Below are 15159 nucleotides of genomic sequence, written 5' to 3'. Positions count from 1 at the left end.
CCCCAAAGCAACCACTCTCACTGCTCCAGCTTACCTGGAAACAACATCCTGCCCCAAAGCAACCACTCTCACTGCTCCAGCTTACCTGGAAACAACATCCTGCCTACCCCAAAGCAACCACTCTCACTGCTCCAGCTTACCTGGAAACAACATCCTACCCCAAAGCAACCACTCTTACTGCTCCAGCTTACCTGGAAACAACATCCTGTCTACCCCAAAGCAACCACTCTCACTGCTCCAGCTTACCTGGAAACAACATCCTGCCTACCCCAAAGCAACCACTCTCACTGCTCCAGCTTACCTGGAAACAACATCCTGTCTACCCCACAGCCACCACCTCCCCACAACACCCAACACAGTCAGGCCTGTTGGTAGTTTAACGACCAACTGTTTGACGCTGTTCAAGTCAAGTTGTTCAGGTGCTGGTCATTCCGGAGATGCAGTCATCAGCGCCTCACAACACACAGGTAGAACAGCGCCCCACCTGTCCTCACCTGAATGCGCTGCGAGGCCACATGAATGGATGACAGAACCTCCATGGCCTCCATCATAATCATGACACAGGTACGGTGCATGTGGTTGCTGTACATGAGGGCCAGGAACACCAGGTGGGATCGAACCTGGGCCCCCAAAAGCAGGTAGGGAATAAGGATGCTGGAACTGGGCAGCCGGTCGCCCAGGTAATCAAAGAAGCAGCGGACCGTCTCCAGCCTCATCACTTGCCTCACGCACTGCACCTCCCCTCTGTCCCCACACCACGTCCACCCAGCCGTCCGTGTCGACAGGAATGGACATCACAACACAGACATCACAACGCAGACAGACATCACAACGCAGACATCACAACGCAGACAGACATCACAACACAGACATCACAACACAGACATCACAACACAGAGAGACATCACAACACAGACATCACAACACAGACATCACAACACAGACATCACAACACAGACATCACAACGCAGACAGACATCACAACGCAGACAGACATCACAACGCAGACAGACATCACAACACAGACAGACATCACAACACAGACATCACAACACAGACATCACAACACAGACAGACATCACAACACAGACAGACATCACAACACAGACAGACATCACAACACAGACAGACATCACAACACAGACATCACAACACAGACAGACATCACAACACAGACAGACATCACAACACAGACAGACATCACAACACAGACAGACATCACAACACAGACATCACAACACAGACAGACATCACAACACAGACATCACAACACAGACAGACATCACAACACAGACAGACATCACAACACAGACAGACAGACATCACAACACAGACATCACAACACAGACAGACATCACAACACAGACATCACAACACAGACATCACAACACAGACAGACATCACAACACAGACATCACAACACAGACAGACAGACATCACAACACAGACAGACATCACAACACAGACATCACAACGCAGACATCACAACACAGACAGACAGACATCACAACACAGACAGACAGACATCACAACACAGACATCACAACACAGACATCACAACACAGACAGACATCACAACACAGACATCACAACACAGACATCACAACACAGACAGACATCACAACACAGACAGACAGACATCACAACACAGACATCACAACACAGACATACAGACATCACAACACAGACAGACAGACATCACAACACAGACATCACAACACAGACATCACAACACAGACATACAGACATCACAACACAGACAGACATCACAACACAGACATCACAACACAGACATCACAACACAGACAGACATCACAACACAGACAGACATCACAACACAGACATCACAACACAGACAGACAGACATCACAACACAGACATCACAACACAGACAGACATCACAACACAGACAGACATCACACAACACAGACATCACAACACAGACAGACATCACAACACAGACAGACATCACAACACAGACATCACAACACAGACAGACATCACAACACAGACAGACATCACACAACACAGACATCACAACACAGACATACAGACATCACAACACAGACATACAGACATCACAACACAGACATCACAACACAGACAAACATCACAACACAGACATCACACAACACAGACAGACATCACACAACACAGACAGACAGACATCACAACACAGACAGATAGACATCACAACACAGACATCACAACACAGACAGACATCACAAACAGCAAACAAAACAAGAACAGACAAAACAAGGATGGACAACACAACGCAAACAAGAACAGACAAAACAACAGACACAAAAAGTGGACAAAACAGACAAGAACAGAGAACACAAACAACAAAATTGCACAAAACAAAACAAACAAGAGTAAACAACACAAACAACAGACAAAACACCACAAAACAAGAACAGATAAAAACAAACAAGAACATACAAAACAACAAACAAAAAGGACAAAACAACACAAAAAAAACCAAGATAAATCAATCTTTGGCCTGAAGGTTGTGGCAGAAACATGGGGTAAACATGTATGGATTAGCCTGCACTCTGCAATGCCTCCTGGGTGACAGGGGAGTTAACATTAGCAACAAGCAAACCAGAGCAAGCCAGAGCTTATATAATGTAAAAACAGTGCAGCACAGCATGTATGGATTAGCCTGCTCTTTGCAATGCCTCCTGGGTGACAGAGGAGCTAGTGCTGGCAACAAACAAACCAGAGTAAGCCAGAGCTTATATAACGCAAAAACAGTGCAGCACAGCATGTATGGATTAGCCTGCTCTTTGCAATGCCTCCTGGGTGACAGAGGAGCTAGTGCTGGCAACAAGCAAACCAGAGCAAGCCAGAGCTTATATAGCGCAAAAACAGTGCAGCACAGCATGTATGGATTAGCCTGCTCTTTGCAATGCCTCCTGGGTGACAGAGGAGCTAATGCTGGCAACAAGCAAACCAGAGCAAGCCAGAGCTTATATAGCGCAAAAACAGTGCAGCACAGCTTTCACAAATTGAGTCAAATCATGCGTCTTACAGTCCAGCTGCCATCAAGAGGCCATTTCAAGGCTGAATATACTCTGGTTCTCAAAACTAGTTCACACCCAAAAATGAAATACAGCTGCCTATTTTGCTGGGTTAGAATGGTCACACACGTAAAAAACCACTTGTACATATGAGTGAACATGGCTGCCTATATGGTGGGTAAGAAAAGTCATACACGTAAAAATCCCACTTGTACATATGAGTGAACATGAGTGTTGCAGCAACCCATTAATGCAGAAGAAGAAGAAAAACAGTCCAGGAGAAATGAAAATGACGTTAAAAACGCCAGTTTCATCCATGTTATCGCTCAGTCCAAGTAAAATTTAAATCAAATTTAAAATGTTTATTACCTTTCCAAGCTTTCACATTCAATCCAAGCCACATGCAATGCCTTCTGATTTTAAAAGTAATACCACTACAATAGGTGGATGTGTCCACGGTCATCAATAAAAGGCTCTCAAAATCTCTCGCTGCTTCTGTCTGCCTGTTTCTGTCTAATTCTTTCTCTTTATCACTCACACTCCATACCTCTTTCTCTGTCTTTCCATGTAAATTTTCATTTCATAAGAAATTTAATGTTTCAAATACTGCCAGCAAGTTAAAACTTTTAATTTCATGTGACAAGATCCCAAATTCTCATTTTTCATGTTGACATTCTGCTCAGAAAATTATCAGAAACTACCTTGAAATTTTAATGTTTACATAACAATCATCAGTGTACTAGATTTTCATTTATTTGTTTAGATTCCTAATTATAAAATTTTGCGTAGAAGTTTATCGTAAGTTAGCTTGAAATTTCAATCTCCTTAAAATTCAAGTATTCATTTCCCATTTATGAGTGCTGGATCATTTCTTCATTTCATGTTTCAATTATGCATAAGATTTAGGTTCATGACCCTCTTCTAGCAGTTCCAGTTGTAAGACATTCCTGATGTTATGTCCCTTAGGACACTAAAAATAAATTACACACACTTTTCGAATCAATTAGTTCTCAGACTGCTTTCGTAAATTTTCACAGACAGACTTGACACATTTACAGACTCCATACAAATTCGTTTTCTGTATGCTTGACTGTCATAAGTCAATTATGAAATTACATGCCAAATTTATTGATCATGCTTTGCTTTAAGTGCGTATGAAGACAGATCAGTTTCAGTTTCAGAAGCTCAAGAAGGCGTCACTGCGTTCGGACAAATCCATATACACTACACCACATCTGCCAAGCAGATGCCTGACCAGCAGCATAACCCAACGCGCTTAGTCAGGCCTTGAGAAAAAATAAATAAATAAAATAAATAAAAAATAAAATAAATAAGGGGTGAATAAATAACAGATAAATACATAAAAAAATTACTACTACCACTACTAATAATATGTATAAGGTGCAAAAACTGGATGAAGTCAACTATAAGCGTACATAAATAAATAAATAAATAATAATTATAATATAGTATGAAGACAGTGATAAGAAAACATATTGATGGCTGGTTCAACAAGGATGTTTTCTATCGTAGTTAAACCTATCAAAAACAACTTTTCTTAAATACATCATTCACAGTTATAAAAAAAATTTTAAAAAAAAAAAACAGTAAGCTCCACCAATACATAAATTAGAGTAGGTAGGTCTAATTGCGCACGATCCAGTAGAAGCAACCAGCTCAATGTGTATATTGTACAGATAACAGGATGTGTGATCAAATATAGCTCTTCCGCTTTTGAAAGCTTTCTCTGATTGGTTGCACCATCGCAACTGACAATTCTTCTACTACTCTTTTTCAACGTTTTTTTTCAACAGCTGAAATAGCAGGTGTCTGAGAAAGTAAATGGGAATGGGAAAGTCTAACTGGAAATGATGAATTTGGGTACATGATGACAATGAAAACAGAAGGTCTTGAATTTATTAGATGTAATATATTAATGGAACATCGCACCAGACTGTTGTGTTGGTTTTGATCATTCATGTACACACACACCCTACATCACACGCCAACACACCCTTTTTAGAGTGCAACATCGTTCGCAAATACGCTCATGTAAAAATACCCGATGGTAAAATTGCAAATGACACTATTTTGGAGATTCCTGTCAAAACTGACGCTCTAATCCGTCACACCAACATGCTTTTTAAATTCTCCCAGCACTGGTAATGCACACTTCATTCAACACATCCAGTCAAATCAGCTATTTTAAACTGTGTGTCAGAGTTCACGTCCTACTTGCTTGATTCCCTTGATTTTAGGATTGTGAGAGCATGCTTGAGAATTTGGTCAGCAGTAGTGTGCAAAGTGAAGAAAGAGTGCGGAAATAGCCAGAAATACCTAATGTTTGACTGGTTCTTGGAAATGAAGATTCACTGAGGTATAAGAACAAGGTTGAAGCAGACATTAAATTGTGAAACGTGTGTGGTGAAAACACTTCGAAGTGGGGCGGTACACAAACCGTTTGCAATTACATGCTGTTTGCAATTAGGCATACCTACCCTATTACCGCAAACTTACCCACCACGATAACAAAAATGAAAGTACTATTTAAAATAAACAATTATTGGATACGCAAGTCATTATTGAAAACTCATTTGCCATGATAACAATAAAATTATTTAGAATAACAACAAATAAAACAAGGCTGTCTTACCGTCTGATTTTTTCCACCAACTCCCCAAAGTGTTTTTCCCAGCAGTACATTTTGATGACGCGCATTCCAGAAATGATCTCATTCATCACCTTCACACGTTCATCGGTGTGAAGAGCTGTTTTGTGCCTGCAGGGGAGATAAACATGTGTTGGGTCTGTAAACCAGTTAAAAGATAAAGAAGACCATCACAAATCAGCAATGTCAGTAAAAAATTACAGATCTCTCTCTCTCTCTCACACACACACACACACCTTCATCATCTTCATATCATCCAATTTCATTCTTAGTGAACAGGTGTTAAAAAAAGAAGAAAAAAAAAAAGATATCAAAAGAAGTAGCAAACAGCATAAAACCTCAACACATGCAAAAAAATTTTAAAACCCCAAAAAAACATTTCATTACACAAACACATTTCACGTCTAGTATCACTTAAATTGAAAAAACATCTAGGAAAGAATATATACCCACACACATACACATGCATGCAAACGCGCACACATGCACAAACACAATTCTTTAAAGACTAACACATAACCGCCTACACAACATCATAGAGAACAAAAAACACGCACATCTGTTCACACTACACACAATCCCCGTCATTCCTGCGGAAACTACCTGAGCTTGGAAAACATCTTTCCCATAATTCCCTGCACAGGAATGAGGAGGAGGACGACGACAAAGCCACCGACCACAGACGGGCCGAGCTTGATCCAGAGGATGACCAGCACCACGATGGCCTGAAGTGGCCCAATCACCAGGAAGTGCAGAAACATCGCTCCCTGTGTGAACACACATCTCCAGTCATCATCTTCCTTCATGCGCTGCAACTCCCATCTTCACTCGTACGTACATAAATGACTTTTACATGTACGGCAGTTTTTACCCCACCATGTTGGCAGCCATACTGTTTTGGGGGATGTGCATGATGGGTATGTTCTTGTTTCCGTAACCCACTGAATGTTGGCATGGATTACAGGATCTTTAACGTGCGTATTTGATTTTCTGCTTGCATTTTACACCAAGGGGGTTCAGGCACAAGCAGGTCTGCACATATGTTGACCTGGGAGATGGAAAAAATCTCCACCCTTTACTCACAAGGCCCCATTACCAAGATTCGAACCCGGGACCCTCAGATTGAAAGTCCAGCGCTTTAACCACTCTATGAACACACATCTCTGATACAATGCACCCTGTGCCAAACACATATCTCTCAACTCTCACACATATCTATCACACATGAACCTCACACACAAGTATATCACACAATTCTCACACACAAGGCTCACACATGAATGTCACACACAAATCTATTGCACAAGTCTCATTTGCAAGTATCACACACAAATCACACATGAATCTCACACAAAAATCTCAGACTTCTCATTAAATTCTCACAAATTTCACACAAATCCCTCACACAAATCTTGTACACAAGACTTATACATGAATCTCTCAAACAGATATCTTAATTCTCATACACAAATCTCACACACAATCACACACACATATCATAATTCCCACATATAATTCTAACAAACGAAACTCACTCAAATCTCAGAATCCTCACATACAAGTCTTACAAATCTCACACACAAACTCTCACCATCTCTCATCTCTTCTGTCATTTATGTACACTCTGTAAAGTTGATGAATCCGAACACCACTTCATGTGTGTCCCTCAAATACCAGTATCAGAAACAAGTACTTACCAGGTATTACCCAAGATTACAATGAAATATTGAAACATGGATGGACTGAAAAAATAATAAATTTGAGTATGTATCTTTCCTGTGCTCTTCGTCATAGACAACTGTTTGCAGATGTTTTTTTGTGGGTTTTTTTTAATGAGGGCTGAGTACTGTACTTTCACTTTGAGGGTCCCATAGTTCTTCTTCTTCTTCTGCATTCACTCGTATGCACACGAGTGGGCTTTTACGTGTATGACCGTTTTTACCCCGTCATGTAGGCAGCCATAATCTGTTTTCGAGGGTGTGCATGCTGGGTATATACTTGTTTCCATAACCCACCGAACGCTGACATGGATTACAGGATCTTTAACGTGCATATTTGATCTTCTGCTTGCATATACACACAAAGGGGGTTCAGGCACTAGCAGGTCTGCACATATGTTGACCTGGGAGATCGTAAAAATCTCCACCCTTTACCCACCAGGCGCCGTCACCGTGATTCGAACCCGGGACCCTCAGATTGACAGTCCAACGATTTAACCACTCGGCTATTCCGCCCATCCAGTCCTATAGTTCAAATCCCAGTAGAGGTGCTTGATGAGTTATGGGTGAAGATATGTATTCTTTCGTGATCTTCAAGAATAGCATATATTAATTTGCAAACTTGCTCATGCTGTAATCCCCTTGGTGTGCATACAAATACAGATCAAAAACACACCAATCCCATACTTCACGTCAGCTTTCTACTGAAACAAATATATACCATACCCCCGAAAACAAAAGCATCAGTGCCTAAGCAGCAGCATAAAAATGGTGTAAGCTGACCTGAATATAAAACAATTACTCAAGGGGACATCACTGCATTCAGACAAATCCATACATGCTACACCAATGCACTTAGTCGGGCCTTAAGTGCATGCATGAATATTCGTGTACCTTTCAGAGTGGATTTTTTCCACAAATTTTTGCCAGTTGACAACACTTGCCATGGGTTCTGTGTGCTGCACACAAGACCTCGGTTTATCATGTCATCCGAATGACTAGATGCTCGGTTTGATCCTCCAGTCAACCTTGGGAGAAAAAAGCTGAGACCGGGATTTGAACCCACACCCTCACAGACACTGTATTGTCCGAAAAGCATCTTAACCATTCTGCAACCTTCCTCCTGGGAGTTACAGCCCGCTACAGACAGCAGCCAGTCTCCTACCCACCTTGTCAAATCGGCTGACGTCGTTGGACATCAAATTCACAATGTGCCCTGTAGTCGTCTGACTCATCCCGGAGTTATTGAGCCATACAGCCTGTAAAACCATGTAGCGTTTTTTGTTTTATCACACATTTATGTGCTATGTTGTGCTGTATTGTGCTCTGTGTGTGTGTGTGTGTGTGTGTGTTGTGTGTGTGTGTGTGTGTGTGTGTGTGTGTGTGTGTGCGTGCGTATGTGTACGTGTGCGTGTGTGTCTGTCTGCCTGTCTGTCTATGAATACTTAAGTAAGCATATGTGTGTGACCGCCTCTGCCAGTATGTGCAGTATGGATGTGTACATGTATGCATATACTGTGTCCATGTGCTTATGCATTAACATGCGAGTGAGTACGCATGCACACGCACACACACATGCGATTAACTCAAACATCACCTTCTTCCCAACCCTTGTCTCACACACACGCCCACCCCACAGACACAAACATTTAACCCAACCAACTGCCCCCCACCTCCCCCCCCTACCTGCATAGCCACACCCCTGACACCATCTCATCAGTTAAATACCTGGGCATTATGATTCAGAGAGAACTGAACTGGGACGACCACATCAACAATATCTGCTGCAAAACCAACTGAACCCTGGGCTTCTCAGACGGAACCTGAAGATCAGCTCCATCAGCATCAAAGGAAGAGCATATAAAACCTTTGTACGCCCCTTGCTGGAGTATGGCTCATCCGTCTGGGACCCCTCCACTAAGAAGAACACTGACAAACTGGAAGCCATACAGCGTCAAGCAGTTTTCTTCGTCCTGGGCAGGTAGCAGAACACCTCAAGTGTCAACGAAATGCTAGAGTCGTTGAGTTGGCCCTCTCTGGAGAAGAGACAAGACCTCCAGGCTCTCGATGCTGTACAAAATTTACATCAATCAAGCCCACTGTCCAAACCTTAAAAAGAAACTCAGCCCACTGCCGCCTCGCCAACGCCGAGGACACAGCCAACAGTTTTCAGTCATCACCACCAGAACACAGTACACAGGCTCTTCATTTTTACCTAGAACCATCATAGACTGGAACTGCCTGCCCCAAGTAGCTGTTGGGGCCAGCCGCTTGACACTTTTGTGTCAAGGGTCTCCAAGCAGTAAACAACACTTCCAGTGCCCCCCACACCACCTCCCCCACCCCACCCCCACCCCCGTTACCTCCTGTCCCTCCTCACCCCCCAATTCCCCTAAACAGCAGTGGAATGATGCCACCTTCACCTCTACCTCTTCTTCAACATCAAGGAACACCAACTACAAAATAGTAGTAGTGAACCCCCCAGTTTTAGGTGCCAGAATAATCAGTTTGTATGATTGTGGGCCCTCAAGAACGAAGAAGAAGATCATTTAACCCAACCAATCCACACCATCACCCCCCCCTCCTGCACCCCCTCCCCCCCACACACACACACCATCACCACACACACACACCTACATGATCATTCAAACCCACCAATTCACATCATCTGCCCCCCCTCTCCCCCTCACCCACCTCCCACACAAATATTTAACCTAACCAATTCACATCATCATTCCCCCCAACACACAAACCTACATGAACTTTTTTTTTTCTTTCTTTCTTTTTTGGCTGCCCCATCATCCACAACGTTTCAGTGGCATCAACCCTACACCACTCATTCCGAGTCCTCCATACACAGCAACACCCGGGTTTGTCTGTCGCAGTCCCAGCATCGGCAGTCTACAAGGAACTTTCAATGTTAGGTCGCCAGGTGGCCACACACCACAGGAGAACCTGCACTGCTGCTGAGTCACTTCGGTGGTGTTCGGTAGCGCCTGTTCTGATTTGACGTGCTTTGGACAACACCAACTGAGCCCCCTAGCGACAATAATGGCCTTACACAAACATTTAACCCAACCAATTCACATCATCTGCCCCCCAACCCCACACCTCCCCACACCGCCCCCCCCTCTCACTTTCTTGAACATGAGCGAAGAGCAGGCCACCCTCATCTGCATGCCGATGCGAGCGACGGCGAAGAAGTAGTAAGCGTGGGTAAAGGCCATCAGCAAGGTTGCCAGCGACACGCCCAGCGCGTATAGGTATGCCTGTTTGGTTGTCATGGTGCTGCTGGCCGTGAAGTACTCGATCAGACCCCCCAGCAACAACGGCTGCACCACACGCACGCTCTCCTGCAAGGACAGTTCAGTATGCGATGGATTAGCAGTTGTGGGAAGAGCTCAACTCTCGGCTTGTATCACAGATACAAGCCGTCAGTTCGTAGCCATAATGTCCTCGATTAGACCTCCCCAGCAAACAACGGCTGCACCACATACACTCTCCTGCATGAAAGAAAAAGCAAAACAATTGCATGATGGATTTGTGGCTTAGGATTGGGTTTTGGCTCACCGCTGAACTTAAACATCACAGACAAAAGTTTACAGTTGGTGGCTATGAAATATTCGGTTAAACCCCAAAGCAATAACAGCTGCATCACACACACACTCTCCTGTCAGTAAAACAAAGCCAAAAAATTGTGCAGTTCAGTAAGTGATGGATTAGTAGTTTAGGGAAGAGCTCAACTCTCAGCGTGTATCACAGACATAAGCTTACAGCTGGTGGCTGTGAATTACTCTATCAGAACCCCAGGTGACAACAGCTGCACCACACTCCAGATATAACAGTACAGTATGTGAGGGTAGGGTTATGGCTCAGAGTCCTGATTTATATCACAGATATAACAGTACAGTATGTAAGGGTTGGGTTATGGCTCAAAGTCTTGATTTATATCACAGATATAACAGTACAGGATGTGAGGGTAGGGTTATGGCTCAAAGTCTTGATTTATATCACAGATGTAACAGTACAGTACGAGAGGGTAGGGTTATGGCTCAAAGTCTTAATTCATATCACAGATATAAGATCACAGTTGGCAGTTGAGAAGTACCATGATAGACCCCCAAGCAAAAAAGGCTGCACCACACACACACTCTCCTGCATCGAAAAAAGGCAAAACAATTATAAAGTAGGTGATGGATTAGTACTTTTGGGAAGAAGTCAACTCTCGGCTTGTATTACAGACATTAGCTTACAGTTGGTGGCCACAGAGTACTCGATCAGACCTACCCAGCAACGCTCTCTCCTGCATGACCCCCCCGCCCCCCACCCCTAAAAACAGCGTAATGGATCAGTGGTTTAGGGTTGGGTTATGGCTCTTCTTCTTCTTCTTCTTCTGCGTTCACTCGTATGCACATGAGTGAGCTTTTATGTGTATGACCGTTTTTACCCTGCCATGTAGGCAGCCATACTCCGTTTTCGGGGGTGGGCATGCTGGGTATGTTCTTCTTTCCATAACCCACCGAACGCAGACATGGATTACAGGATCTTTAACGTGCGTATTTGATCTTCTGCTTGCATTTACACACGAAGGGGGTTCAGGCACTAGCAGGTCTGCACATATGTTGACCTGGGAGATCGTAAAGATCTCCACCCTTTACCCACCAGGCGCCGTCACCGTGATTCTAACCCGGGACCCTCAGACTGACAGTCCAACGCTTCAACCACTCGGCTATTGCGCCCGTCGGTTATGACTCAAAACTTATTTATATCACAGATATAAGCTTGCAGTTGGTGGTTCTGAAGTACCCTGTTAGACTCTCAAGCAGCAGCAGCTGCACCACACACACACTCTCCTGTAAGCAAAACAAGGCCAAAAAATCATTCATTATGTGATGAATTAGTAGTTTAAGGAAGAGCTCAAATCTCAGCTTGTATAACCAACATAAAGCTTACAGCTGGTGATCATAAAGAACTCAATAAGACCCCCCCAGCAACAAGGGGAAAAGATTGTCTAGTATGGCGAGAAAACGGTTGAGACTAACCTGTAGGTGGTGACTTGTCCTTTGAAGAGAGTATCCCCGACGTTTTGGGCCCTAGGCCCTTCTTCATGGGGAGAAAAATAGAGAATGGAGAAGAAAAGAGAGGGCAAAACCAAGACAGAGGTAAAACTAAGAACTGTGAGGAGTAATCAGAGAAGAAAAGAAAAAAAAGGAACAGAGAAAAAGGTGAGCAATATTCACAATGGAAAAGAAGGGGGATGGTTAAACACTGGAGGGGGGGGGGGGGTGGAGGTGAAAAAGAGGGTTGTGGTTCGCCAAAAGATGAAAAGGTGTAAGAATATGTGTGCTGGTCAGTGTGTGTGTGTGTGTGTGTGTGCCTGTGCGTGTGAAGGGAGAAAAAGAAAATGGAAGGGGGGGGGGGGAGAGAGGAAGTGAGAGACAGGGAGGGAGGGAGAGAGGGAGAGAGGGTGGGTTCTTTTACGTGCGCTAAGTGCATGCTGTATAGTATGTGGTGGATTAGCAGTTGAGGGTACAGTTATGGCTCAGTGCTTTGTCGTGTGTCACAGACATAACCTTGCAGTTGATGACCGTAAAGAACTCAATCAGACCCCCCCAGCAACAACAGCTGCACCACACACACACTATCCTGCAAGAAACAAGGCAAAAACAAAAATCTGTTCAGTATGTGATGGAGCAGCAGTTCAGGGAAGGGTAATGGCTCAACGCTCAACTCATATCACAGCCATAAATTTACAATCAGACCATGCATTAGAGGACATCACTCACCTCTGTCAATACAATCAGACCCAGGGGACATCACTCACCTCTGTCAATACAATCAGACTCAGGGGACGTCACTCACCTCTATCAATACAATCAGACCCAGGGGACATCACTCACCTCTGTCAATACAATCAGACCCAGGGGACGTGACTCACCTCTGCCAATACAATCAGACCCAGGGGACATCACTCACCTCTGTCAATACAATCAGACCCAGGGGACATCACTCACCTCTGTCAATACAATCAGACCCAGGGGACATCACTCACCTCTTGTCAATACAATCACACCCAGGGGACGTGACTCACCTCTGCCAATACAATCAGACCCAGGGGACATCACTCACCTCTGTCAATACAATCAGACCCAGGGGACATCACTCACCTCTGTCAATACAATCAGACCCAGCAAGAGGTAGCGTAATCCGAACAACCGGGCGAGCGCTTTCAGCAGACTGGGCTTGTGTGTCCCACCGCTGTCCTTTTCCTTCTGGAGTTCCCTCTGCCACTCCCTGACAGTGAGTGACACAGTCAGTCACCAAGTGAACACCAATTTCTTCATGGGCTGCAACTCCCACGCTCACTCACATGTACATGGGTGGGCTTTCACGTGCATGACCATTTTTACCCGGCCATGTAAGCAGCCATACTCTGTTTTCGGGGGTGTGCATGCTGGGTATGTTGTTTCGATAACCCACCGAACGCTGACATGGATTACAGGATCTTTAACATGCGTATTTGATCTTCTGCATGTGTATACACACAAAGAGGGTTCAGGCACAAGCAGATCTGCACATATGTTGACCTAGGAGATCAGACAAATCTCCACCCTTTACCCACCAGGCTCCGTTACTGAGATTTGAACCCAGGACCCTCACATTGTAAGTCTAACACTTTGACCACTCGTCAACTGCGCCCGTCAAACAGCACTGACCAGCCCAGCTGACTTGTGATAAAACTTTACAAAACATTCTTCACCATTTTCTGCCTTGGGGAGTTCTGTTTTTCAGTTTCTCATGGAGGTGTGCCTGCATTCAGACTCATCCATGTATGCTGTTCAACATCTGCTGGGCAGGCAGATGCCGAATCAGCAACATAACCCAAATTTGCTAGTCAGGCGACGGACGCAATAGCCGAGTGGTTAAAGCGTTGGACTGTCAACCTGAGGGTCCCGGGTTCGAATCACAGTGATGGCGCCTGGTGGGTAAAGGGTGGAGATTTTTACGATCTCCCAGGTCAACATATGTGCAGACCTGCTAGTGCCTGAACCCCCTTCATGTGTATATATGCAAGCAGAAGATCAAATACGAACGTTAAAGATCCTGTAATCCATGTCAGCGTTCGGTGGGTTATGGAAACAAGAACATACCCAGCATGCACACCCCCGAAAACGGAGTATGGCTGCCTACATGGCGGGGTAAAAAACGGTCATACGAGTGAACGCAGAAAGAAGAAGCAACATAACCCAAATTTGCTAGTCAGGCTTTGAGTTCATGCACATATATTTGCATTGAATTTCTGCTACAGAATGTTGACAGAGGACAACAGTTATGTTACCATGGGTTGTTCTCCAGCGTGCCAAGTGTGTGCTGCACGTGGGACTTCAGTCTGTCATCTCACCTGAATGGCTAGACATTCCACTTGATTTTTCCAGTCAAAGTTAGGAGAAATAGCAAGACCAAGATTTTTGTATTTGTATTTCTTTTTATCACAACAGATTTCTCTGTGTGAAATTCAGGCTGCTCTCCCCAGGGAGAGCGTGTCGCTACATTACAGCGCCACCCTTTTTTTTCCCTCCATTTTTTCCTGCGTGCAGTTTTATTTGTTTTTCCTATCGAAGTGGATTTTTCTACAGAGTTTTGCCAGGAACAACCCTTTTGTTGCCATGGGTTCTTTTACGTGCGCTAAGTGCATGCTGCACACGCGGGGGACCTCAATTTATCGTCTCATCCGAATGACTAGCGTCCA

The 15159-nt window shown here is 44.3% G+C and overlaps 1 protein-coding gene across 7 annotated transcripts in view; it reads right to left on the bottom strand.

The window, feature by feature from the left end:
• Positions 1-15159, bottom strand: part of LOC143289005 (ATP-binding cassette sub-family C member 4-like) — a 68399-nt gene that overhangs the window by 46477 nt on the left and 6763 nt on the right. For 6 of the 7 annotated variants that reach the window (XM_076597754.1, XM_076597753.1, XM_076597755.1 and 3 more), the window contains 5 exons: positions 13577-13703; positions 10547-10762; positions 8579-8668; positions 6295-6458; positions 5677-5802 (listed from right to left, as the gene is read on the bottom strand). In XM_076597754.1, coding sequence (XP_076453869.1) covers positions 5677-5802; positions 6295-6458; positions 8579-8668; positions 10547-10762; positions 13577-13703 — 723 coding nt within the window. Of the gene's footprint in view, positions 1-5676; positions 5803-6294; positions 6459-8578; positions 8669-10546; positions 10763-13195; positions 13214-13576; positions 13704-15159 lie in introns of those variants that run through there. The other variant, XM_076597759.1, reaches the window with a different exon arrangement.

The sequence above is a fragment of the Babylonia areolata genome, chromosome 13 (assembly GCF_041734735.1).
Source record: "Babylonia areolata isolate BAREFJ2019XMU chromosome 13, ASM4173473v1, whole genome shotgun sequence".
NCBI lineage: Eukaryota > Metazoa > Mollusca > Gastropoda > Neogastropoda > Buccinidae > Babylonia > Babylonia areolata.
The sequence above is the reverse complement of the archived record's forward strand: the minus strand, read 5'-3'. Positions and strand labels throughout refer to the sequence as shown.